This window comes from Ascidia mentula, chromosome 9 (assembly GCF_947561715.1).
Source record: "Ascidia mentula chromosome 9, kaAscMent1.1, whole genome shotgun sequence".
In the NCBI taxonomy this organism is placed as follows: domain Eukaryota; kingdom Metazoa; phylum Chordata; class Ascidiacea; order Phlebobranchia; family Ascidiidae; genus Ascidia; species Ascidia mentula.
The window spans coordinates 550,735-574,233 of NC_138574.1; the positions used below are offsets into that span (position 1 = coordinate 550,735).

Here is a 23,499-nt window from a genome sequence, read left to right on the forward strand (position 1 = left end):
CCCGTCGATAAACGAAAGAACAAAATCCCTCCACAAATCGTAAAACCACTTGAAGAACAGAAAGTGGCGCTGAAAAAATCAACACGACTTGAATGTCGTTTTAGTGGAAAACCGACACCGCGTGTCACGTGGCAGCTAAATGGCACAGAAATACGTGACAAAAGTGTCAGAATCGACAATTCGCGAATCAGCGAGCCAGGCGGTGTGCCAGTCATTGTGTCAAGTGTCACAATACACAGGGTTGGCAAACAACACACTGGCACGTACGAGTGTCGGGCTGCCAATGACATGGGCTCTGTGACAACGAGTGGCACCCTTACTTCTTTCAAGGATAAAGATAAACGCCCAGGTGCAAGTCACCGCGTGGTTTAGACATGACGTGTCACCTTGTGAATGGTTGCAACATGCAGGAAACCTCATACATTCAGCATGCGACTTACAACCAATCTGTATCGCGGCACACAAACTAGCCATTGGCAATACAAATTGGTTGTCACAACAACAAACATAAACAATTATCAGTTTACATAAGTCGACAATTTGCAGTGTTGAAGCTTTAATACACAGCATGATCAGCTGTCATTGGCATCATATATCAAATACATTGTTTATCACAGTATCGTATTTCAGGACTCTTCGAATCTCCCGTGGAAACGGAACCAGAACCAGAGGAAGGTCAGCAAGAAGGTGAGTTCCATCAGCTTACATTGGGTTCACAATTAGTTGAAGCGAGCATGCATGTAGGCACGTTTTGTTTGAAAGCAAGGCCAGGCTACCCCATTTCACCAAAATGTAAAGCCGACGTTCAACAAAATTTGCCTACTTGCATAACGGAAAGTTTTCGTAAACGCGTCGCATCTTCGTTCGCTCATTTCGTTTTTCTCTTGCGTTCGTCTTTCCTATTGTCTCATTTGTTTTTCTTCCGAAATTTCCGGATTTTGAGTGGAGGAATTCTATTGATTTTTATGGTAAGTGGGGTACCCTTTCCTTACTTTGCTTTTCTGTTATTCTTTCTGTTTCTCTTTCAACTTTTACACATAAGCTACTTGATAAAGTACAATTCAATATGTAATAACCCTAAACGCCAATCAAGCTTCCATATGACACCGTTGTACGTCACATAGGGTTTGTACGGGACGATTTTGATGGAAACAATAAACTTCATATACGAAGTTCCATGACTGGCAAAGAGTTTACAATTCAACGATCGGAAGTCAGTCGTTTAGTTGGAAATTACATCACTCAATCTGACATTGATCCATCCCTCAACGATACTCCGATACTGTCCAAGTACGTAATGAAATAAACATACATAACCACAATATCTTGCAACAAACTATGATAGAAAAGTTCATACAAACTACGAGGCCTAAAACTAACAAAGTGATTTAAATTCTGTTTTAGGACAAAGCCTGTCAGAGAGCTGGACGACGATTTAATTCGTCCAGCTTTTATCCAGAAACCGAAGATACAATCAGTTCTAACCGAAGCACATGCTCGGTTTGATTGTTTATTCGTTGCCTCGCCTCGACCCACAGTAATTTGGCTTCATTCGGACGGAGAAATTAAGGTAACTGTTTAATTATTTAAATTGCTGTATCGTCATATCACACTTAAGTTTCACGATCATTATAAATTGCATTTACGATTGTCATCAATGGAAAATATCTTGCATTTTCTGTTTCACGTTACTAATCTCCTGAAAACAACTTTACAGGCGAACAGCGGCAAATACAAGACCACCCTCGAGCGCGATATGTTTTCATATCAAGCCTTCCTAGAAATCCAGAGTTGCCATAGCAACGACGCTGGGACGTACAAAGTGGTCGTGAGAAACAGGGAAGGAGAAGCCTCCGCCTCAGTTCCTCTCCTTGTAACCGAACGCAATAACGTGGAAAGCAAGAGTGAAATGAGGCTAAGTTTGGATTCAGTCACCCAGGTGGACTCTGGGAACGACAGCTTGGTATCACGAAACGGCGCCACCCCACGGCAGCCATATTCCCCGCGCAAATACTACGAACGAAGAGCCAAAGGAGGGCGAACCACCAGCCTCTGTGAACCAAACAGAACTCTCACCAGCACACCGTGTGGCCGCTCACACTCCCTAAGTCGCTCTAGCGAAATGGAACAATCGATTTCTTCAATTTCGACGCTCTCCTCGCTGTCTGGGGGGAGTCCCCCACACGAAAAGCTCTTGGCAGTGCAGAGCGACGCAGAAGCATCAGACAATGGGGGTCTAGAGCACCAGAACACTTGTAGACGAAGTCGTAACACGCCGGTGGGATTTTACGGACGAGACGAAACGGAGACTTCCGGTATTGAAACACTGCCTTCATCCCGGACTTCACTCAAACGTGATCGCAGTGTTTCACCAATGAAAAGGGGGCTGCAGCCTGCCATTTTAACCCAACTGCCAGAAAATGTCGTGGTAAACACTGGGGACAATTTGTGCCTTTCTTGTGCGGTATCAGGACGCCCAAGGCCTAAGGTATTATGGATGAGAGATGCGCAAGATGTACGAAACGCAGCCGGTTACAGCTTTGAAGATTCACTGCTCTCATCGGATCCAGAGCCAAGTTACAACTTCGTGCTTTCAACGTCACAAGCGGCGCCAGAGCACAGTGGCACTTACACATTATCTGCCTTCAACCTGTACGGGGATGTAACAAGTCATACACACGTTACAGTTGCCGGAAAAAGTAAGAGTTTTCTTTTTTTATATCACTTTGCACGTAAATGTGTTGTCGTATGTGTTTGTTTTTGAAACACAACTTTACCGACGGCAACGGCGTTGGTTTAAGATTAGGAATTTGTAACCACATACTGCATGACTTTAAGACCTTTCAAGCCAAAGGCATGTTCTGTGTTTCCAAATGATGTCACCACCATAGCATGTGTTATTCGTGTTTCGTCTTCTTCTGCAAAAGGTATGTAACACGTTGCATGGATTTCATATCAGACGGTCAATCTCACGTAAGCACTGTAAAATATTAATGATGTTCGCCGTTAAGAATTTTTTACTGAATAACTAATGCCTGAGTGGAAGGTTGGATAACCTTGTCAATGCTGTTTGCATGTATGTAAAAATTAAACTTATGTTGCATGGTTATGGTTCGGTTTATTTTGCAGTTAACTCGAAAATATCGATTAATAAGTGATACAATTTTAAAGTTATTGATATGAACTGGCTATAACGATTTCATTGTTTGTAGGCAGCTACGAAGAACCCGACTTAGAATCTGCAAATGATGATATCTGTGATTATGGGGAGTTATCAGATGAAAGTTCAGATCAAGATTACGTCATCGAAAATGAAATATTATTGACGGATGCGGAGGAAGTTGAATCAGACGAGGAAGCTGCCACAGAAATGGGAAACGGAATCTGCAAACTCATTCAATCTTCAATCCATACAAACACAGAGTTGGATACCGAAGATGAACCCAGGCATTGCCCTGAGGAAGAAAAAGTTCCTACAGTACCTTTAACTAATGTAGAAGGCACTCAAGATAATGGGGGACATAGTAATAAAGCACATGATGAAACAACAAGCTCTCTGAAGGATAACGTCACAGTACATGAGGTGCCGATACTCGATTCCAACATCGAACCGACAAACGAGAATTCCGTTCAAAATCGCGATTCGCTCGAGAAAGACACCGAAAAACAAACTGAAACAGTAAATAGTCCGAACCCCATAGAGAGCGAAGCTGTCCCTGAAGATGACCATTCTTGTACGATTCCCGATTCAATTCTATCGGAACTACAAGATACCGAACCAACCATAGATGAGTTCGAAGCGCAGGCAGAGTCTAACCTGTCGGAGAATGAAGGAATATGGGAAGGTAGCGAAAGCGAGGGAGAGGATTCACAACCTCATGTCGCCTCCGAGGAAAACGACAAACCTGGAATAAAAATTCCAACCATTTCAGTTGTGCCAGTCGAAGAAGACAAAGATGTCTCAGAAAAAGTTCAGGATGATAGCCCACGTGACAAACCGAACGACCCAACTACAGGGGAAGTCCTGAGTGGTGAATTCCCGTATTTTACGCAAGAGCTATCCGGTGTTACAGTGACAGAGGGGGATACAATAGAACTGCAATGCAAAACATCAACCGATGACGTCAAGATATCTTGGTACAAAAATGCTGAACAAATCATAAATGGTTGCGACGGTTACGTCATCCAATCTGAGGGTGACCTTCATCGTCTCATCATACTCGATCCAAGGTAAGCTTGATGTGTTTACATAGATATGTGTCTGCTTATAAACCGAACGAATTCTTCATTAACCCGCGGCCATTAGTATGCTATGCATTGTCTGCAAGCTGTATTACCGCTTTCACATTGATTTCTCTATTGCAGATGGTCTGAAGATGAAGGGGTGTTCACTTGCCAAGCTGAAACAAGAACTGACGTCACTTGCACAACGGCTGAGGTTTACATCGAGCTTCCCAAGGAAAAACTTTACAAGATTCTCGACTACCAGCCGGAAACGAACACGAATTCCGACAATTCATCGCCTGAGGATGCGATTGAAGAAACCGAGGAGGATTTTGACGCTTCAGATTACTTCAGTGCAGCCGAGAGCTTGGATTGCTTCGGCAACGAAGACGAATTTATGGACCGACATGAATTGTCTCCCATCCTAGAGGAAGAGGAAGACGGCGCTTCAAGAGCGTCCTCATCAATTCGCACCGCGGAGCCAAATGCCTCTGCCTCGCATCCAATTATTGTAGTCCGTAGATCCTCCTTCGACTCTCTGGCATCGTTCGAGGCTCACGAAAAGCTGTTAACCTCCATACAGCAGAGCGCAATACCAGCAAACGGGGATGAGAAGGAGTTGACGTCAACGTACTACGATGACACGGACGAAGAAGATTACCAAGAAGACGCGTGTCCTTCCCGAGCTTCCAGTGCTTGTCGACCGCTTTCGTTCACCCCTGACGACCTAGCGTTGCGCAATCGGGATTCCAGCGACAACGAAGGAGGATCTCGACCCGGTTCTGTTTCAAGTCGTCGGGGTCTTTGGCGCAAAGGAAGTAAGAGCGATAGTTTCGATTTGACAAGTTGTCGTGAAGTAGATGAAGAGTCGGATGCAACGATGACTGACAACAATTACATCAGCTGTGATGACGACGAACTTCTGTTCACTTTGTCTGGAATGCGTGGCTCCCACCCCAGCATGCCACAGTTGTCACAAAGCAGTATTGATAACATGCCCATGTGCGAGACACCGGCTTCCAACTATCACGAAGCTGCCGAGGAATTTGAGTCTCAACCACGCGAAAGAACTTTATCCGTGGAAGTTTTGCAACCTTACACTGAAGAACCATCCGATGACCAACAAGTGGTTATTGACAGGCAGGTGGAGTTGGCAGATGACTTTCTCGGTTACAGATACGAAGCATCACGCCGTGATTCCGTGTTTGATCTCAAATCTCTACACGAACGCGTCAAAAGCTTGGATGTAGAAGATTCAACAAGTCAGCAATCCAGCAGCAAAGATTCAAACGAAACCATTGAAACGTGCGAAGAGTTGAGTCTGGATGTAAATGGAAACTTAAGGATCATTCCGTCCACAGAAATCAGAAGGGATTCTGACACGACCGATGAAATCCTGGCCCCCAGTCCGGATTCTTTCAAAAGCGTTCATTCAACCAAACAATACAAAGCACCTGAAAAACGAAGTTTGGCTGAGAGACGAGGTTTAACAATTGATGACGTCATTAGGTTAAGCGGGCCTGCTTTTGACGTCATCTCAAGTGTCGATGCCGATTTCTACTCGTGCGTCTCATCGACCACTCCAACGCCCACGTGCGGATTTCAAACAGACGAAGGTCGGTCGGAAGCTGGCTACGAAACCCCGCCAGAGATTTCAAAGGGTCGCGCCGTGTTGAAGTATTTCGAAACAAGCTCCGATGACAAAGAAACCGAATATGAAGATTGTTCAACTCCTGTTAACTCTCCCAGCCAATCAGGGCGCACCACGGGATTTGAGACGCCGCCCAAGTTTTACTACGTCATACCGCCAAAGTTTTTGGGCAAAAAGTCAATTCAAATTAACGTCCTTCGTGGAGGTTGTGCCATCATTGCTTGTTCTGTGATCTCTCACCCAGAGGCAAAAGTTGCTTGGTACAAAGATGGCCGTCTTATGGATATTTACAATCGCATATCCCAGCATATCTACAACGATCCACCCCAAGAATGGGAGGAAAGTTTGGGGAAACAGGATAGCTGGAGACCTGAGTGGCTCACACAGCTCGAGGATCGAGATATTGGATGTCCACAACAACTTGATGTTCATTACGTTCTAAAGATTCAACACATTCTTCCAAGAGATGCAGGATTGTATATTTGCAAAGCATGGAATTCTGCAGGGGTGGCAACCCGAATAATTCGACTTAGTGTACAATAGAGATTTGGAATTGACATTAATTTGGTTTCTTTTGGAATTCTACTTTCATTGTGTTAAATCTTGATTGACATTTTTTGCTGTTTTGTTTTTATTTGTAAATAACTTAAAGTTTAGTTTGTTACGATTAAAAATCCTTGCATGAAATGTGTGTCTGCCATTTTAAATGAGACAGCGACGTTGTTAGTTGCAACGTTTACAATTTTTACATTTTATGTTTGAACCTACACAGGTGCCATCTCCTGCACCAAGACAGAAACCTCAGCGAATATTCGCCATCAAGGCATCTTTGCACACACCAGGCAGTCCAATGTTCTGTTCAACCAAGCAGCTATGACCATGAAACAATCAAAACCCCGCAGCAAGCCGATATTCCTCAGGCCTCTTCGCGACGTTGTGGTTCCACCAAAAACCAGCGCAAGATTCGAAGCCGAAATTTCAGGCTCGCCGACGCCACTGGTCACGTGGTTTCACAACGGTCACGTGATCAAGGGCGACGAAAATTACAGATACGTGAAAAGAGGAGACGTTCACTCTATGGTTGTGCCAACCGCTGATTTTAACGACGAAGGAGTAATTGGTTGCCAGGCGACCAACGTACTCGGCGAAACCATCAGCACTGCTCGTCTGAGTGTGACGAATGATGCGTTTTCTGATTCTGACTTTCAACACGCTCCCTTTAACGAATCTTCAATGAACGTGACGGTAGTTGACAGTCTGCAAAGATCCCGGGATGAGAGTGAAAGCAAAGCGATGTCAGGAAGCTTCAGCAACTTGTCGTATTCCGGATCCACTTTATCCGCCCGTCATGTTTCTTTCGCAAATGATATTTCAACAGAGATGGGATTTTCACAATCGATGCAAACAACTATATCGGGATTCGATGCAACTGCTCAGGACGATCTCTCCAATGTATCCACAGTCTTCATCCCACCAAGCAGAGACAATTCCATGGAGGAAGTTAAAAAGCCCCCAAAGAAAACGAAAAGGAAGATCAAGATTGAGAGGAGGAGTTTTGGATCCATGACGGAGCAAGATGGGATGCAGGTGAAACAAAACTGGACTGAGGAAGTCCGAAAGTTGATCCGAGAAGAAATCGAAATTCGGGATGAAGTGAAACAGGAAAGAGAGATAAAATCGAGGATTGAGGAGAGTTCGATGCAACCTCCACCATCAGCTCCTCAGTTCATTAAACCCATAAGCGATTGTGAAGCAAAAGCCGGGGAGACCTCATACTTCGTCTACATCCTCTCACCCAACTCCGCTGCTGACGTCACGTGGCTACGTAACGATGTGGCGATTTCACTGAACCGTGACGCCGGAGTCGGACCACAAGAGGGCGCTAACACTGACACGGAAGAAAATATCGGAATAATATCAGACGATGACGCGGGTTGCTTAGTGATCAGTGAGAGTTATTCTCATCACAGTGGAGTTTACACTTGTCTGGCGTCGAACGATCACGGTAGTAGTAAGTGCAGCGCCAGGTTGGTTGTTCACGGTACGAAGGAACAACGAACACGAGATGTTGAGACTTCAGTCGACGTTGATGCGCATGTGCAGACCGCATCACACTTGGTCGATCGCGAATCACAAACTCGCGAATCGCGACTCCTGCTTGAAGAGGATAAGAAAATAGAAGACGCGTTCAAAAGACTAGAAGACGCCGAGAAAACCAGAAACGTCTCCGAGGTTATTATCGGTCAAACGCTGGTGGACGATTCTAGTCACGATCCCCCCGTTGTGGACGAACGTCGCAAGAAAAAGAAAAGAAAGAGACGGGAAAATTTGGCTGTTCAGAACATTGGACGCTTGGACGACTTCGAGACTGGTGAAGGTTTGACAGATTTCACAGCGCGCATTTTGTGCTCGGCAGAGTCAGTGATAGAGAGACAGCATGATACCACTTCCCAGTATATCACAGAGAGCACTCTTAGACACAAAGGTCACAGGAAAGTGGTACGCTTGAGCACAGCACGGCACCTCACAAACTCACAGTTATTATGTCGAACGTATGTTTCACGTGAAGTGTGAAAGAGAACTTTGTTACGCTGCTTGAATTCACAGCTTATATTGTAAAAACTCGCAACGCGTTGCCGTCGGTCTGCAAAGCTTTCTTGCACTTTTTGTCTTTTAAACATTCTTTGTAAAATACCAGCAACTAAATTTTACTCCGGAAATTTTGCACCATTTTTAACATTAATTTTGCGTTGTTACAGAGGAAACTGTGCAGCCACCCACATTCACCGAGAAACTTGGTGTTCTAAAAGCACAACCTGGGCAAAAGGTATCAAAACTTTTCCTTCAAAAAATCCCCAAGAATGACGGATTTTATCGAAAATGATATGAATTAGATAACGAATTGAAACATACCTTTGTCCATTGTGTTTTACGCGTTGGGTGACCTCTTGAAATTAACGCATGTTCATAGGTGAGGCTCTCTTGCGCCGTCAGTGGTTCAACACCCATCAACGTTAGATGGTCACGGGATGGCGCTGCTCTCGATGGAGAAAACCCCCGATACGTGATTAAAGCAGGAGAGGAAAGACCCTACGTCGAAATACAGGACGTCGCATTCAGGTTTGAAGTCTAATTACAATGACGTAGTGTTAGCATAAAAATGTTTACAATCCACAAAAATGTGTGCAAGTTACAGCTATGAAATCGGTTTAACATGTTTTTACAGCGATGCTGGCGAGTACAGTGTGACAGCACAGAACATTGCCGGAACTGCTACGTGCACAGCGCCCCTAGTGGTGGAAGGTCGGTGAAGCTCCTAGTTTCAATGAAGCAGTGAACATTCAAACTGCTGCGTGCAATGCATGGCTGGCCTGGGCATGGCCTATTCAGAAACGCATGTGTTGTTATTTATACGGAATAAAGATACGTAGACAAGGTGTTGCCGGTTTTGCACTGTCATGTTTACCGCACTGTGTATTGTTACGTTTTTGCACGTCACAATCGTTTGTGCTTTTTTCGATTTTTTAACCACTCAACATTAATGATGTTCTCCACTGCGCACTGTGCTGGCAAAATCTTTATTAAATACATCTATATATTTTATGGCGCCCAAATACACAGTGTTCTCTTGTCGCATGACAGTTTGTCGGCTTGTGTGCGAATTCCAGAAATAAGACTTGGATGAAACCCAAAGTTTTTCTTCGTTTATTTTTCTGCCTTTCATCACTGAAAAGTTGCTTCTTTCACAAACCGCTTGCTTCTCACTTCCCTAATTTTCTTCACTATCTTTCTTCTATTATTTCTTTCTTTTCGCCACCAGGCGTCGCACCATCTTTCGTGCAACGGCCGGTAGGCGGCATAAGAGAGGGAGGTCAGGGTTTTCTATTGACCGCAGAAATTGATGGAAATCCGGAACCCGATGTTTATTGGAATCACAACGTGAGTTTTGAAAACACAATACGATTCAGGCAGTTTTGGACTTGGGCATTTCCCGCAGCAATGTCACACTTGATGCTAAGTTAAATTGAGTAAATATTCAAAACACTCGATAAGTAACCACATGGTCATTCAAACTAGATATAAAAATGCCAATTATTGAAACATTGTTTCATCATAACGATGTCCCGCTTGTTATGTAACACGCGAGTTTTCGTTGCAGACAAGCGTTGACACGGGTAATAAGCGCCACATGAAGCTTGTCAACACTGTCTGAGGTGTTGACTGCCCGCCATATGTCCTACTTCACACTTTAATTCCATTATATAGAGACTCACTCAACACTCACTATTCATTCAGGGACAACCCGTGGTCGAGGACGAACGGTGTTCAATCGTACACGAAGACAGGGGACTTTACGGACTTGAGATAACAAACTTAAACATGTCTGATTGCGGGGAATACGAATGTGTGGCAGAAAATGAGGCAGGAGAAGCTCGATGCAAAGTTTCCATTGATGTGGAAGGTATAGAGATCGCGCTACAGAAGGGTTGATAAATGATACCGGCCATAGAATCTTTCTATTTCCGTCTCTTTTCAAGTTTGCTAAATCATTTTTTATTCTCTTCAGTTCGTGTAGAACATCATATAGGTTCAGCGCCAGAAAGTTAGACAGAGTTTATATAAATTTAAACGTAAATTAGCTAGTTAGCAATCACGTGGTTAGGATATTTATTACGAGTAAGATATAGGTTAGAATTTGTGTGTTCCGACGACAGAAGCTTCACTTGTTGACGTTTTACGGCAAACTGCGACGATGGAAGCTCAAACTACCGATGGAGTTATGACCAGCAAGCCAACGTTCGTCATCGAGCCAAAAAGCGAAACAGCTGCTACAGGTAAGGAAACCAACATTGTGTATGTTGGTGCTCAGCACCTTCCACCATAAGATCAAATAAATGATTGCACAGAGCTGAGTATTTTACATAGTTACGAGAGGAAGTGAGTAACGCGTGAATCTTTTTCTTCAAAGGTGACTCTGCCGTTTTCACGGCGGTTGTTACCGGCGAGCCAGAACCAACTGTGCAATGGAACAAAGGAAAATGGAGACAGATCAAAAGCTACGGTCGCTTCAAAATCCAGCATGACAAAGAAACGCATACGCACACGTTAACAGTTGACGTGCTAGACATTCCAGATACTGGCATGTACAGGTATGATAATCACATAACCACGATATATTGATTCATATCCATCGCATAGAATTTGAAACAAACAAGCAGCTAATGTTGCAATTTAGTGCCTTGGTGATAATTACTATTCGGTCGATTTAGTAATGTGAATCAATAAACAGTTTGGATACAAACAATGCATAATTATTTCAAAGGTGTATTGCAACCAACAAAGCTGGGGAAGCGTCAGTGCAGTTTGACTTAAACGTCTCCGAAAATCTGGTCACGGAAAAACTGGACAAGACCGAGCTGAAAAAGTGAGATAATTTCACACAATCCGCTAAACTATAAACATTAAACACTTCTTCCGCCTCCAGAGCTCCAGTAAAGGAAAAGGAAGAAATGGATTTGGAAACTATAACCGAACTTTTGAAAGAAGTCGACCCTAAAGAATACGAGAAGTACGCAAGACATTACGGCATCACAGACTACAGACAACTTCTGACACATCTTGAAGAGATGCAAGCGAAAGAAGAACCGGTAACTTGGTTGAATTATCAGTTGTTAAGCGAGCATCGTATCATGTGCTTGCAAATGTAGAGGTTCCTAATATTACAATATTTTTTTTAAATATTCCTAATTTCAGAAATCGGTTGAAGACGAAGCAGCCGAAGTTCGGGATTTATACAAACTTATGACGAGGAGTTTGTCCATCTCCGAACCGGTAAAAGTACTCAAGGACCTTTCCGACGTCAGCGCTCCTATGGGCGAAGACGCAAAATTTGTAACAGAGTTGAAAATCAACGTGCCAGGCATTGAGATAAACTGGTGAGTAACATGGGACCATACACAGTGATATTGGGTTGTGGGCATTACTCTAGTGACGCTTAATGTAATTTTTAGGTACAAGGGAAATGAACGAATCCTCAACTGTAGTAAATACGAAATACTACATGAGGGAACCATGTACATGATGGTTGTCAAGAACATGACCGAGCAAGACGTCGGAGATTACAGAGTGGTTGCCGGACCTCATTCCTCCACAGCATCCCTCTCTTTGTCAAAACCTAGAGGTAAGAACACAAGTAGACACCACATAAACTACACGTAACGTTGTCATGTCTAAAGCTTATGTTTCGCCTAAAACGTCCAGAAACCCGTGTCAGACTCGAAGGTTTACAAACATTGTGACTAACGTAATTACTACTAAACGAGTTCCGGATTACGTAGTTTGTGACGTAATCTTAGACAAATCCCTCCCCTTTATTCACACGGATAAAACTAAAGCGATTGAATCACAACTCTTGCGACTGCAGTTATAAAGGATAGAGAAGAAGTTACGCACTTGAGCCTGGATATTAAACACAAACCACAAACAATGGAGGAAGTTGAATCTAAAAAAGTGATGGTAGAAGCGGAAGTTAAAACGCATCAGCGAGATGCGAAGTCAAAACAAAAAGTTATTCCTCAGTCTGTGGAAGCAACTGAGGAAAGAACGAAAGATTTGCCCCAAGAAAAAGTGACTTTGAAAGAAAAATCGCAAAAAGTTGTTGTTGAACCAAAACCAACTGAAACGACGCAAGTCGACAAAGAACAATTATTACCCGCTTCCATAACAGAAGTTGATGCAGCAGCAGTGTTAGTGGATCAAACCAAACGAAGTGATTTAGCAAAGCGTGAGTTTCCTCACAAAAACAACTCCATCCTCCATGTTTATATTCAACCACTCACCAACTCATTCATTAAAACCACCAATATTTTATATTGTTTCCCTTCTATAATAGCTTCATGTTTTGCAGTTACTTTCACCAAGCCTTTGGAGAAGCAAAGGATCAAGGAAGGACTGGAGGCCACATTTGAATGCAAAGTTAATATTGAAGATGCCAATGTCACGTGGTACAAGGGCGACACAAAACTGCGCAAGTCGCGCAAATATGAGATTTCCTCCAAAGCACTCGAGAGAGGAGCTGAGCACAGGCTGGTGGTGAAGGACATGCGTCCTGATGACGAATCGACAATCACAGCCAAAGCAACACACGCCGAATTCGGTGAAGACAAAACGTCAGCGAGACTTGAATTTTCCCCTGAAGGTAAATGTCACCTTGTTATTTGCGTAGTGTGTTTTCGTAAAATCATGGGTAATTTAGTTATCTTGTTCGAAAACTGTGTCCCACAATCTGACTGACCTCTCTCTTTTCTTCTTCATAACCTCCTACATATGTACCCAAAATCATATCAATCATATTTCAATTAAACCCTCCGCCATTTTACACTTGACACCAAACCCTTGGATCCAAAATTTTCCGAACACAAAACGCATCACCTGAAGTATTTGCGAAACCTCTCGAGGATCGCAAAGTACGGGAGGGCGAGGCGGTGACGATAGAATGCGAACTCTTGCGACCGAACGAGGAGGTCGTTTGGCTCCGGGGTGAAAAACAAATTTATCCCGGTGGCAAGTTCACCATGTCCCGCAAGGGGTCGCTACTGAGCTTAACTATTCATGAGCCGATAAAACTGGATGAGGCCGTGTACACATGCGCGCTCAAGCGTGACTTGATGAGACGCGCTTCTTCTAATATCGAGATAGACGCAAGTACGGCATTTCTACCATAAACTTGAATCATTCACGTAATGTTATTTCCTGGGACGGGGTTTCCGTTTTAACAAACAGTAAAATCGCCAATAGTAAATAGAATAATTGTTTGGCGCTTTCCTGTAAAATTCATCGCAACAGAATTTACCCGACTCCCAGCAATGCATCACGTCACACCCCCTTTTCATCATATCAACTTGCAGCTGTAATTTTCACCAAACCCCTCGATGACGTCACTGTGGGCGAGGGCGAAAGTCTCACGTTAACGTGCAATGTGTCACGTGAGCGTGCGCGCGTCCAATGGTTCCGAAACGGCGCCAAACTCAAACCTGGCCCGCGGTACAAGACATCTATATCTGGCGCCACCAGGCGGCTTACTATTAATGACGTCACTCGCGAGGTGGATGATGGGTCCAAGTTTTCCTGTCGTATTTTGGATAACGAAGAATTGACGGAGTCTGTGGCAGTTATCTCCGTTCCAGCCATAAGTACGAACATCACCCACGTCATCATCTACACACATGCTTGTGGATGTCTAACCTGATTTGCAAAAGCTAACATCAAACACAATTCTGCACTTACACGACCATAGTGCTATGGTTGCAAAACAAAGTGCTTCTTTTATGCTTATCTGTTTTCATGGCACACTGCACGCTTTACTCAAAGATCACAGGCCTCATGTCCTGACTGTTGTTGACGTAAATATTTGCTTCAGGTGATGACATCCTGAAGGAGCTCAAAGACCAAACGGTCGTTGAAGGAAAGAAGGCAACCTTCGAATGCTTGATCAGCAGAGTAGACGGAAAGGTTTCCTGGTTTGCCGGTGAAAAACAAATAAACCCACAGGTAAACAAACCCCGTAAACAACTGTGTGTCTGATAAATTACTAAACGTGGATATGCAGGACAAGAAATACAAGACACTGTCGATGAAGAGTCTCCGCCGGTTGATCGTCGTCGATTGTACAATGGACGATGAAGTCACTTACACATGTTGCCTTGGCGACAAGAAAACTACAGCAAACCTTGCCGTAACTCGTGAGTTTAACAATTCCAAGATTGATTGATATTAAATCAGTATGGAACCGCAGTAATATTGACACAGTGATATTGATGCTAAGAAACAATTTATGGTTGAATTATAATCGATATTTAATTTGCAGCCGCAGTGCAGGAGGAAGCGCCAAGCGTTTTAGAAAAGAAAATCCGCCACATCGAGGCCGAACCTGAGCCCGAGCCAGAAACGGTGGCGCTGAAACCTATTCCCGGACTTAAATTTACAAAACCTTTAGAGGACCAATGCCCAGAGGTAAACAAGTCTAGAAAAAGTTCACTGGTAATGTACATGTACACTGTGCTAAGGTTTGCCATAAATGTTCTTGGCGAGCGTGAAAGTTTTACGACAAAACCATTCGTTTCCAACAAGTTTCAAACTTTGTTGCAGGAGAAGAGCACTATTGCACTTGAGTGCGAACTCTCCCATCCTAATGTACCTGTGATGTGGTACAAGGGCAACGAGAAAATATACCAGAGCAAAGACTATCAAATATCTGCCAAGGAAAGAAGCCACGTGCTTCAAATTACGGATGTGACCAGCAAAGATTTTGCGCAATATAAATGTCAAGCCATTCCAAACCCTGATGTTGTAACCGTTTGTAGAGGTATGTGTTTTTAACGCCAAATATTCCAAACAAACAAACACTTCTCATTACCCACTTCTAACACTACCACGTATTTTTATTTGCAGTGAAACCCTCCGAAGCAGGTACGTACAATATACATTTGCATAGGATTGTGATAAGTATGCGCATATTTTACCACAAATCGCCTCATTTTCAACCATTAATCATATATAAAAAGTAGTTGCATGATAAATCACGTCATTGTCATTACATCCCATTCCATTCTGGACACAGCGTTCGTTCAAGAACTGGAGCCAGTAACTTGCACAGAGCACGATACTGTCGTGCTTTCATGCGAAGTAACCGACCCTGAAGCCAAGGTCACTTGGTTCAAGGATACAGAAGAAATTGATACCACACAAAAAAGGTACAACAACAAATAATAAAACATTTTGCGACAGCAGCATTTCTTGATCTTTATGCTGACCATAATTTGAAGGTACAAAACTATTTCCGACGATACAACGAGGTCACTAGTTGTTGAAAAAGCTACCTTGGACGATGGCGCCACCTACACATGTAAAGTAGGCACAAAAGACACAGCCGCACAAGTCACGGTTGAAGAAGGTAAGACACCAGCTAATGGAAGTGGCTTGTGGTTGCCTAACTAACATTTTGTATAATAAAGGTGCACGCTTCCTGAAAACTTTGAGCGACAACCATTCGAGCGAACATGACCACGTTGTTCTTGAATGTGAAGTTAACAAACCGCACGCAAAAGTTAATTGGACTTTCAATGGCAAAATAGTCACCACTACACCAGGTAAGATCTATAAACCAGACAATGACAAAATTTCAAACAAAAAATTATCTTTCCTGTAAACGTTTACACCTCAGCTAACACATTATCCCGTACACAGGAAAATACACAGTAGAAACTAAGGGACGCAAGAGGAAGTTGTGCATCGAAAACCTCTCCCTTGGAGACGAGGGAAAATATACTTGCGAGTCCGAGAACGGCGTAACTATGACGACATCCAACGTCACAGTCGAGGAGAAAGAAATTAAGTTGTTGAAGAAAGCACGTGACGTCAACGTGTGTGAGGGAGAACAGGCAGCGGTTGACATGGAAATATCCGATGAGCGGGTTTGTAGATCAATAAGATTTCTATCTGTGTGATAAGGTGCACGGTGTAACTTTGTGTTATTTCGCAAAGGTCCATTGTCAGTGGTTGCTCAATGGCGAAGAGATGAAGCAAAGCGAGAATGTGGAAATCATTGAATCGGGAAGAAAAAGATCGATTAACATCAAGAAAGTTGATTCCTCACATCGAGGAGAGGTAACGACACAAATTGTAATCAACCGAAGCACATTTAAACAACTTCATGTTGCTTTAGCTTACAATGGTGGCTGGACGACTTCGCACCAGCGTTCATGTCATGGTAATGGATCTTCCCGTCTCCTTCGTTCAACCACTCAAGGATCAGATGGCCCAAGAGTTCGGCAACGCAGTTTTTACGTGCGAAGTCAGCAGGGCAGACGCCAACGTTAAATGGATCAGGTTTGTTTTCAGCGACACACAAACACAAACAACATTGCAATAACTGTTGTGATTTGTAGGGATAGAAGAACCGTGATACAGAACAGCGAGAAGTACGAAGTGTCAGCTGAAGGCACTGTTAGAACTTTGGTTGTTCATGACGTCAGCTATGATGACGAAGTGACCTTTACATGTGATGCAGAGGACAGCAAGTCGACTGCCAAGTTGTCAGTTACAGGTAAAGCACTCTTGTAAGTAAACGTGGAACATTGTGCAACCTCTACTTGGTTTGCATTTCAGCTCGTTTGGTTGAGTTCGTTAAACCGTTGGAAGATCAGACGGTGCAAGAAGGTGAAAAGGCAACTTTCGCATGCGAACTCAACTTCGACAACGTGGCTGTAACCTGGTTTAAGAAGGGAGTTAAGCTTCAAAAGGGAAGAGGAGTTTTGATCGAATCAGAGGGTGCTTGCCACAAGATAACCTTCACCGAATGCAGCCAGGATGACATTGGAACTGTTTCTCTCACTGCTGAAAACTTGCAGGTATTGTGTATGATCAACATAAACTAGGATCAGTGCAAAGCCAAAGAAAACAATTGACAATAATCTTCTCAGGCTGGGGCCGAGTTGAAAGTGATCACCACAGAGCTGGCGATTGTACAAGGACTTGAAAATCAAGCGGTCGTTGAAGGTGAAACGGCGACCCTCCTTTGTCAACTTAACAAACCAAACATCGCCGGTAAGTATTATTGATTCAACTGATAGTCACAATTCAACTTTCTTAAACCCGTTTGTGACGTCATAGGTTCGTGGTACCGCAACGGAGTTCGAGTCGCAAGAACCGACTTGATTGTGATTCGCGCCGAAGGGGAAAACCACAGCTTGACCATCAAAAACTTGACAGTAGATGACGCTGCCGAGTTCTCATTCAACGCCGACCAATGCCAGACGTCAGCGTCAGTTGTCATCAAAGGTATTAACTTTGATTTAAAATTGCGCCGGAATTAAGGTTTCTGACCCAAATTGTTGTGTAGAACGCCCAATCACCTTCACCAAGAAGCTTCGACCGGTTACGGTGACCGAAATGGACGTGGTTGAACTTTCGTGTGAAGTGAGCCGTGCCCAGGCCGAGGTCACGTGGTGGAAAGGAGACGAGCAATTGGTCGAGAACGAACGGATCGAATTCGTCACAGAGTCATGCTGGCGACGATTGGTCATTCTTAAAGCTCTGTACAGTGACGAGGCCGAGTACAGCTGCAAATGTGAAGCTGACGAAACCAGCGTTGCTTTAACTGTCGGAGGTAAGACACTTTACTTTTTCAACTCAAAAATTGTAAACGCTAATCCTCAATTTCGCTTCCTCTTCTATTAGGTCGCAACATCAAGATTCGCCGAGATCTTCGCGACGTCGAAACCACCGAGTTTCAATCGGTGACATTTGAAACTGAGATTTCACACGATGACGTCAAAGCAAGATGGTACATCAACGAACAACTTGCCAAGGAGGACGACAATACAATGTAAGGCTCGGCTCAAACAACCAATACATACTCTGTACTTCAAATAACAACTCACACCATTTCACAGTATTGAGGTTGTGGGCCGCAAACACAGACTCACCATCAACAAGGTGACAAGCGCCCAAGGAGGAAGTGTGAAGTTTGTTGCGTCGAAGGCGAGCAGCGAGGCCTTCCTCACGGTGATGGAACCTTTGGTTGAGTTTGTGACACAGATCCAAGACTTGGTGATCGAAGAAAAAGCCCAAGCTGTCTTCGAATGTGAAGTAAGGGTTTGAAATAATCGCACAGAGTCAAACAACTTACTAACTGTTATGATTGAAATAAGGTGTCACGCGCCAACGCTGAGGTTCGGTGGTACAAGGGACGTGCTATCATCCGGGACTCTGAGAAGTACCAGATCATCGCTGACGGATGCAAGCGCACTCTCATCATCAAGCAGTGCACGTTTGATGACGAGAAGAAATACACTTGCGATGCAGATGACGCGAGAACCAGCGCCAAACTCACGGTCCAAGGTAAGAAAATAGGTTTAAACATGAAACCTTGACTCTTTGCCCAAGAACCATCAAACACATGTATATTTTCATGACAGCGCGAGCCATCAAGTTCCTTCGTCCACTCGAAGAAACAACACGCGTCGTGGAACGCGAAGAGGTGACATTCGAGATCGAGCTGTCCCATTATGACGTAGAAGTGATATGGTACAAGAATGGAGCCAAAATGGCGAGAACCAAGAACATTGACCTTACTGGTGAGGGCACAGTCCATCGAATGACAATCCACCATGCAAGCATGGATGATTACGGGGTGGAAATTGTGGCCCAAGCTGAAGAGGAATCGTCAATGACCACTTTCTTCGTTGAAGGTATGACTTATTGTCAGATTAACTGTAACTTATAAAGTTACTCAAGGCAAAGGAAATCAGGTAATATAAGAATTGACATAAAACAACGCAATTGTTTTACAGAAATCGAGGTTAAGATCACAGAGGAGCTCAAAGACCTCACTGTGATCGAGAAAGAGACCGCTGTATTCACAGTGGAAACCAACTACGACTGCGTGCCGCACGTCTGGTATAAAGGTAATAAAAATGCGTTGGGATCTTGACCACGGTGTATGTGTTACTTAATACGAATGTTACTTGCAGACGATGTGAAGTTAGTTAAGAGCCACGATGTTGAGATGATTGAAGAAGGAACTCTTCACACTCTGAAACTGGCTGCATGCACCTTGGAAGACAGCTCGGAAATCAAGTTCGTCTCCAAGACAGCTGAATGTGCAGCACGTCTCACAGTGATAGGTAATTCCCCCATCCTGATTCAATATATTTTTACGTTCACTGTTTATTATATTTTAATATTCCAGAACCTCCCGTTGAGTTCCCGAAGGAACTTGAGGGTGAGTTGACTTCCGAGGAAATGGACCGTGTCGTTCTCGAGTGTCATGTGAGCCGCGCTAATGCGCAAGTCACGTGGTTCAAGGACGATGCAGAAGTGGAATCCAATGAGAAACACGTGATCGAATCTGAGGGTGTCGTTCGACGTTTGGTTTTCCCTGATATTGCTGTGGGCGATACCGCAACTTACACCTGTGACGGTAAAGACTCCAAAACATCATGTAAAGTTATTGCCAAAGGTAAGCTGAAACCACGAGGAACAATGTTAAAAAACATCTGGTAACATCACTAAAAACTTCATATTTCCTATCAGAATTGGATATTAAGTTTACTAAAGAGTTGAAGAAGCTTTCCATTCGTGAGGGCAAGGAAGCTCAATTCGATTGTGACATCACAACAGCCAAACCGGTTGCGGTTGAGTGGTGTCACTTTGGCAAACCGGTAGTGACGTCAGACCGATTGGTTGTAAATCGCGATGACAAGAAACTACAGCTTGTCATCAAAAATATCACGGTAAGACCAAAATCAGCGACTTTTATGTAATTGCCATCTTTAATAGCAAAAAATAACTCTGTCAAAAATGTAGTAAACTGCCAATGCAAGGCATTGGTTCAATTGCTTAACAACACTATTTCCTTCATAGGTTCGTGATGATGGGCATTACTCATGTCGTGTTCGCAAAGCGAAGACAGAAGCACGACTAACAGTGACCCAGGAACCGAACAAAATTGTCACAGAACTGAAAAACATCGAGGCTGTCGAGGAACAACCCTCCGCTACTTTTACCTGCATGCTCGCAAGGTAGGGTATATTATCAGGGAAGGAGTTTTAAAGTTCGGACATAATATAAACAAACTGTGTGTTTTAAGGGATGTTGGAAATGTAAAGTGGGTGAAAGACAACAAGGCGATCGAGATGTCCGACAAATTCGAATGCGTGAGCGTAGGTTTGGAAAGGTCACTCATTGTCAAGGACATCTGCAAAGCGGACAAGGGAAAATATACTTGTACTCTGGGCGATTTTAAAACAACCGCACAGATGTCTGTGAAAGGTAAGAGTTTGGTAAAGATTTCATACGGTATGAACATATGCATTATTTGGAAAACTACTGGACCTACAGAACAACTAAAGAACATTCCTTCAAATTTTGCAAATTTCTCAACCCATAATATTGTGTTTCAGACGGAATCAAATTTATCACAAAGCTCTCCGACTCGAAAACATTTGAGAAAGAAGAAATAAAACTGATTTGTGAAATTTCGGATCCCGAAATGCCGGTAAACTGGTACAAGGACAACCTCCCCGTGATCGCAAGCGAGCGTGTTCTAATAATCCACGACAAGAAAATCCATTCCCTGACTTTACCATGGACCAATTTCGAGGACGCGGGTCAGTACAAAGCGGTGGCCGGATTCGCAAAATCAACAGCAATCCTCACAATCGAAGGCAAGTTTCAGTGATAGTTTAGTAATTTAAAGACTAACAAGAAATTGACAAAGTTTTCTTGACTTTTGCAGAAGCCCCGGTTGAGTTTTTGGAGAAGATCGAAGAGCAGGCTGTAGGTCACCTTGGGACAGCAAAGTTCTCCTGCAAAGTTTCTCCACGTGATCAAGAAGTCACGTGGTTTCTGGGTGAACAGGAACTTTCCGCTTCCGAGCGTTTCGTCATTGAAACAGACGACAAAATTCGCAAGTTGACAATCAACGACTGCACAGTCGAAGATAGGCAAGTTGCTTAAAACCGGCGTTTTTTGACTAATGGTTTGGGTTAGATTTTGCCTTGGCGTTTTAATGAGGGCCAAAAACACCTCATACCCTACTTCACTAACCAACATGCAATATTTCTATATGTAGACTTACAGTAAAATGCTGCTTCGCCGATCAAACATGCTCAGCAACTCTAAATGTGGACGATCCTCCAGCTTGGTTCGTAACAGACTTGAAAGCAGTTGAATGCACTGAACGTGATGACATCACAATGGAGTGTGAGCTGTCCAGACCGAATGTGGACGTAAGTATCTATTGTTACATCACAACGTTTCATTAAAACCGAAGGGCCAAGAAAGTAAAATGACAAACATCTCACTTGGTAATGTAGTTTAGCAGCTTACTAGTCAAGACACAAGGGACTGGTACGGCTCACTGCAGAATTTTAACCATACTAATTACTTCAGGTTGAGTGGCTTTGCAACGGGGCGTTGGTGAAGGAAAGCAACCGCCTTAAGTTTATTGCTGATGGAGTTTTCCGTCGCTTGGAGATGGCTGAAGCGCAAATGGAAGAAGCTGGAGATTACACAGTTCGCGTTTGCAACGAAGAAACATCAACCACTGCACACTTGACAGTCAACGGTTTGTGCCTAAATCACTTTCTGCCTTTACAAAACCACAGTATTGTTATGTTGTCTCTACTTTGCTTTAATATGATGTTTTCCACAGAAATCCCACCTGGTATTATTACCGAGCCGGAGGACGTACATTGTGTCGCTACTGACGACGTACAATTCCAGTGCGCGATTAGCAAATCCCGCTACAACCTGGTCTGGTTCTACAAAGACGTCGAAGTTACCGATGCGTTTTTGAAGGAAAACAAAAACAGAATCACAATCAGTTCAAGCGAAGATGGCCTCACCCGTACATTGCTGGTGAAGGATGCTTGCTTGGAAGACAACGGAAGTGTTTACGCTGTGTGCGAAGGCGTCGCACAAACCAAAACAGTTGAACTGGGAGTTGTACCGATAATATTTGAAATCCCTCCTACTGATGCCAAAGTGTGTGCCAAGGAAACCGCCACATTTGTCGGAACTACAAACAAGCAAGGCGTCAAGGTAAAGATGTTTCCGGCAATAATAATCACGCCTAACAAACATGAGTTTTTACATGTGATTTTTGTCATGCTCAGGTCACTTGGCTTCGTGGTGGAAAGCCATTGCAAGCTGACGACAATGTATCAATGTATAGCGAAGGATTTGAATATTACCTGAAACTAGCTGACTGCTGCCTTCGCGACGACCACAGCATTATTACTGCCAAGGTAAAAAAAAGCAAAGTAACACTTACATATGCTGTGTGATATTAACTGTACATTCACATATAAAGGTTGCCGACTTTGTTGCCACTGCTCGCCTGCTGGTTGGTCCGCCACCAGCTCGCTTTGCTGCTGACAAGTTGGACGACGTTACAGCAGAAGAAGGATCACGTGGTTGTATTGATGTTGAGCTCACCGAGCTTGGCGGAAAAGTTCAGTGGTTTGCTGACGGTCAGCCCGTTATCCCCGATGCCAAGAGACAAGTGGTTGCAGTTGGTTTGACTCGAACCCTCGTCATTATTGACTGCAAGCGCGGCGAAGACGAAGTGAGAACTTTGCTATTATTATTTAACATTAATTAAGACCAACACAAAATTCTATCACTTCAAAGCTGAATATAATGGTAGCACTTTCGCAATTAGGCCTACCTTAACCCTGCAACTAATATTAATTTGAGTAAATGTAATATAACGGACAACGAACGACTATGTGCAATTGTTACAAAACACAGCTCTTTTTTCGTTTATCACCGCCTTTTTTTCTTTTGAGCGCAAATCCAATCCTTTCGGCGCTCACTTATTCTCTTTTATTCATCTTGCTCCCCGCGTCTCGTATAAAGAGCGTGTTTTGGGCGCGCAGCTTGTCTAGCCTTCTTGCAGCTTTGGGAGAAGTTACGTCTTGTGCTGCAAAGCGCAGTAGTTCGAACCCTGGCTGTGCGTTGCGTATGATGATGTAAATGTGAAGCATGAAACAGAGCTTAACACCTAGGTTTTCTGGGTGTAAGCTTCTACATTGATTATTCACAATATGCGCATCACT

At 43.7% G+C, this 23,499-nt stretch overlaps 2 protein-coding genes across 2 annotated transcripts in view; both read left to right on the forward strand.

Annotated features, from left to right (window-relative positions):
• LOC145913566 (titin-like) overlaps nucleotides 1–23,499 on the forward strand; it is a 134,262-nt gene that overhangs the window by 38,058 nt on the left and 72,705 nt on the right. The window contains exons 50-97 of the mRNA XM_083001283.1: nucleotides 631–711; nucleotides 1,125–1,290; nucleotides 1,405–1,570; nucleotides 1,718–2,699; nucleotides 8,635–8,702; nucleotides 8,847–8,995; nucleotides 9,102–9,178; nucleotides 9,696–9,814; nucleotides 10,172–10,337; nucleotides 10,591–10,710; nucleotides 10,845–11,025; nucleotides 11,199–11,300; nucleotides 11,361–11,523; nucleotides 11,630–11,811; nucleotides 11,887–12,056; nucleotides 12,783–13,073; nucleotides 14,295–14,425; nucleotides 14,484–14,616; nucleotides 14,742–14,887; nucleotides 15,023–15,239; nucleotides 15,326–15,343; nucleotides 15,515–15,517; nucleotides 15,889–16,023; nucleotides 16,121–16,347; nucleotides 16,418–16,540; nucleotides 16,599–16,762; nucleotides 16,822–16,979; nucleotides 17,042–17,283; nucleotides 17,356–17,479; nucleotides 17,546–17,713; nucleotides 17,775–18,041; nucleotides 18,113–18,260; nucleotides 18,328–18,523; nucleotides 18,586–18,775; nucleotides 18,853–19,125; nucleotides 19,228–19,341; nucleotides 19,408–19,560; nucleotides 19,626–19,895; nucleotides 19,970–20,169; nucleotides 20,300–20,457; nucleotides 20,526–20,707; nucleotides 20,839–21,102; nucleotides 21,174–21,381; nucleotides 21,510–21,666; nucleotides 21,830–22,004; nucleotides 22,092–22,480; nucleotides 22,555–22,686; nucleotides 22,752–23,006. Coding sequence (XP_082857409.1) covers nucleotides 631–711; nucleotides 1,125–1,290; nucleotides 1,405–1,570; nucleotides 1,718–2,699; nucleotides 8,635–8,702; nucleotides 8,847–8,995; nucleotides 9,102–9,178; nucleotides 9,696–9,814; nucleotides 10,172–10,337; nucleotides 10,591–10,710; nucleotides 10,845–11,025; nucleotides 11,199–11,300; nucleotides 11,361–11,523; nucleotides 11,630–11,811; nucleotides 11,887–12,056; nucleotides 12,783–13,073; nucleotides 14,295–14,425; nucleotides 14,484–14,616; nucleotides 14,742–14,887; nucleotides 15,023–15,239; nucleotides 15,326–15,343; nucleotides 15,515–15,517; nucleotides 15,889–16,023; nucleotides 16,121–16,347; nucleotides 16,418–16,540; nucleotides 16,599–16,762; nucleotides 16,822–16,979; nucleotides 17,042–17,283; nucleotides 17,356–17,479; nucleotides 17,546–17,713; nucleotides 17,775–18,041; nucleotides 18,113–18,260; nucleotides 18,328–18,523; nucleotides 18,586–18,775; nucleotides 18,853–19,125; nucleotides 19,228–19,341; nucleotides 19,408–19,560; nucleotides 19,626–19,895; nucleotides 19,970–20,169; nucleotides 20,300–20,457; nucleotides 20,526–20,707; nucleotides 20,839–21,102; nucleotides 21,174–21,381; nucleotides 21,510–21,666; nucleotides 21,830–22,004; nucleotides 22,092–22,480; nucleotides 22,555–22,686; nucleotides 22,752–23,006 — 8,903 coding nt within the window. The remainder of the gene's footprint in view (nucleotides 1–630; nucleotides 712–1,124; nucleotides 1,291–1,404; nucleotides 1,571–1,717; nucleotides 2,700–8,634; nucleotides 8,703–8,846; nucleotides 8,996–9,101; nucleotides 9,179–9,695; nucleotides 9,815–10,171; nucleotides 10,338–10,590; nucleotides 10,711–10,844; nucleotides 11,026–11,198; nucleotides 11,301–11,360; nucleotides 11,524–11,629; nucleotides 11,812–11,886; nucleotides 12,057–12,782; nucleotides 13,074–14,294; nucleotides 14,426–14,483; nucleotides 14,617–14,741; nucleotides 14,888–15,022; nucleotides 15,240–15,325; nucleotides 15,344–15,514; nucleotides 15,518–15,888; nucleotides 16,024–16,120; nucleotides 16,348–16,417; nucleotides 16,541–16,598; nucleotides 16,763–16,821; nucleotides 16,980–17,041; nucleotides 17,284–17,355; nucleotides 17,480–17,545; nucleotides 17,714–17,774; nucleotides 18,042–18,112; nucleotides 18,261–18,327; nucleotides 18,524–18,585; nucleotides 18,776–18,852; nucleotides 19,126–19,227; nucleotides 19,342–19,407; nucleotides 19,561–19,625; nucleotides 19,896–19,969; nucleotides 20,170–20,299; nucleotides 20,458–20,525; nucleotides 20,708–20,838; nucleotides 21,103–21,173; nucleotides 21,382–21,509; nucleotides 21,667–21,829; nucleotides 22,005–22,091; nucleotides 22,481–22,554; nucleotides 22,687–22,751; nucleotides 23,007–23,499) is intronic.
• LOC145913703 (uncharacterized) lies at nucleotides 2,828–6,418 on the forward strand. Its single transcript, XM_083001450.1, has 3 exons — nucleotides 2,828–2,927; nucleotides 3,213–4,230; nucleotides 4,366–6,418. Exons 1-3 carry the CDS (start codon nucleotides 2,828–2,830, stop codon nucleotides 6,416–6,418), a joined length of 3,171 nt encoding a protein of 1,056 aa, XP_082857576.1.

Coding starts and splice junctions, on each gene's coding strand:
- LOC145913703 (XM_083001450.1), top strand. CDS start 2,828: ATGACTTTAAGACCTTTCAAGCCAAAGGCATGTTCTGTGTTTCCAAAT. Junction 2,928..3,212: donor TTCGTCTTCTTCTGCAAAAG/GTATGTAACACG, acceptor CATTGTTTGTAG/GCAGCTACGAAGAACCCGAC. Junction 4,231..4,365: donor CTCATCATACTCGATCCAAG/GTAAGCTTGATG, acceptor TCTCTATTGCAG/ATGGTCTGAAGATGAAGGGG.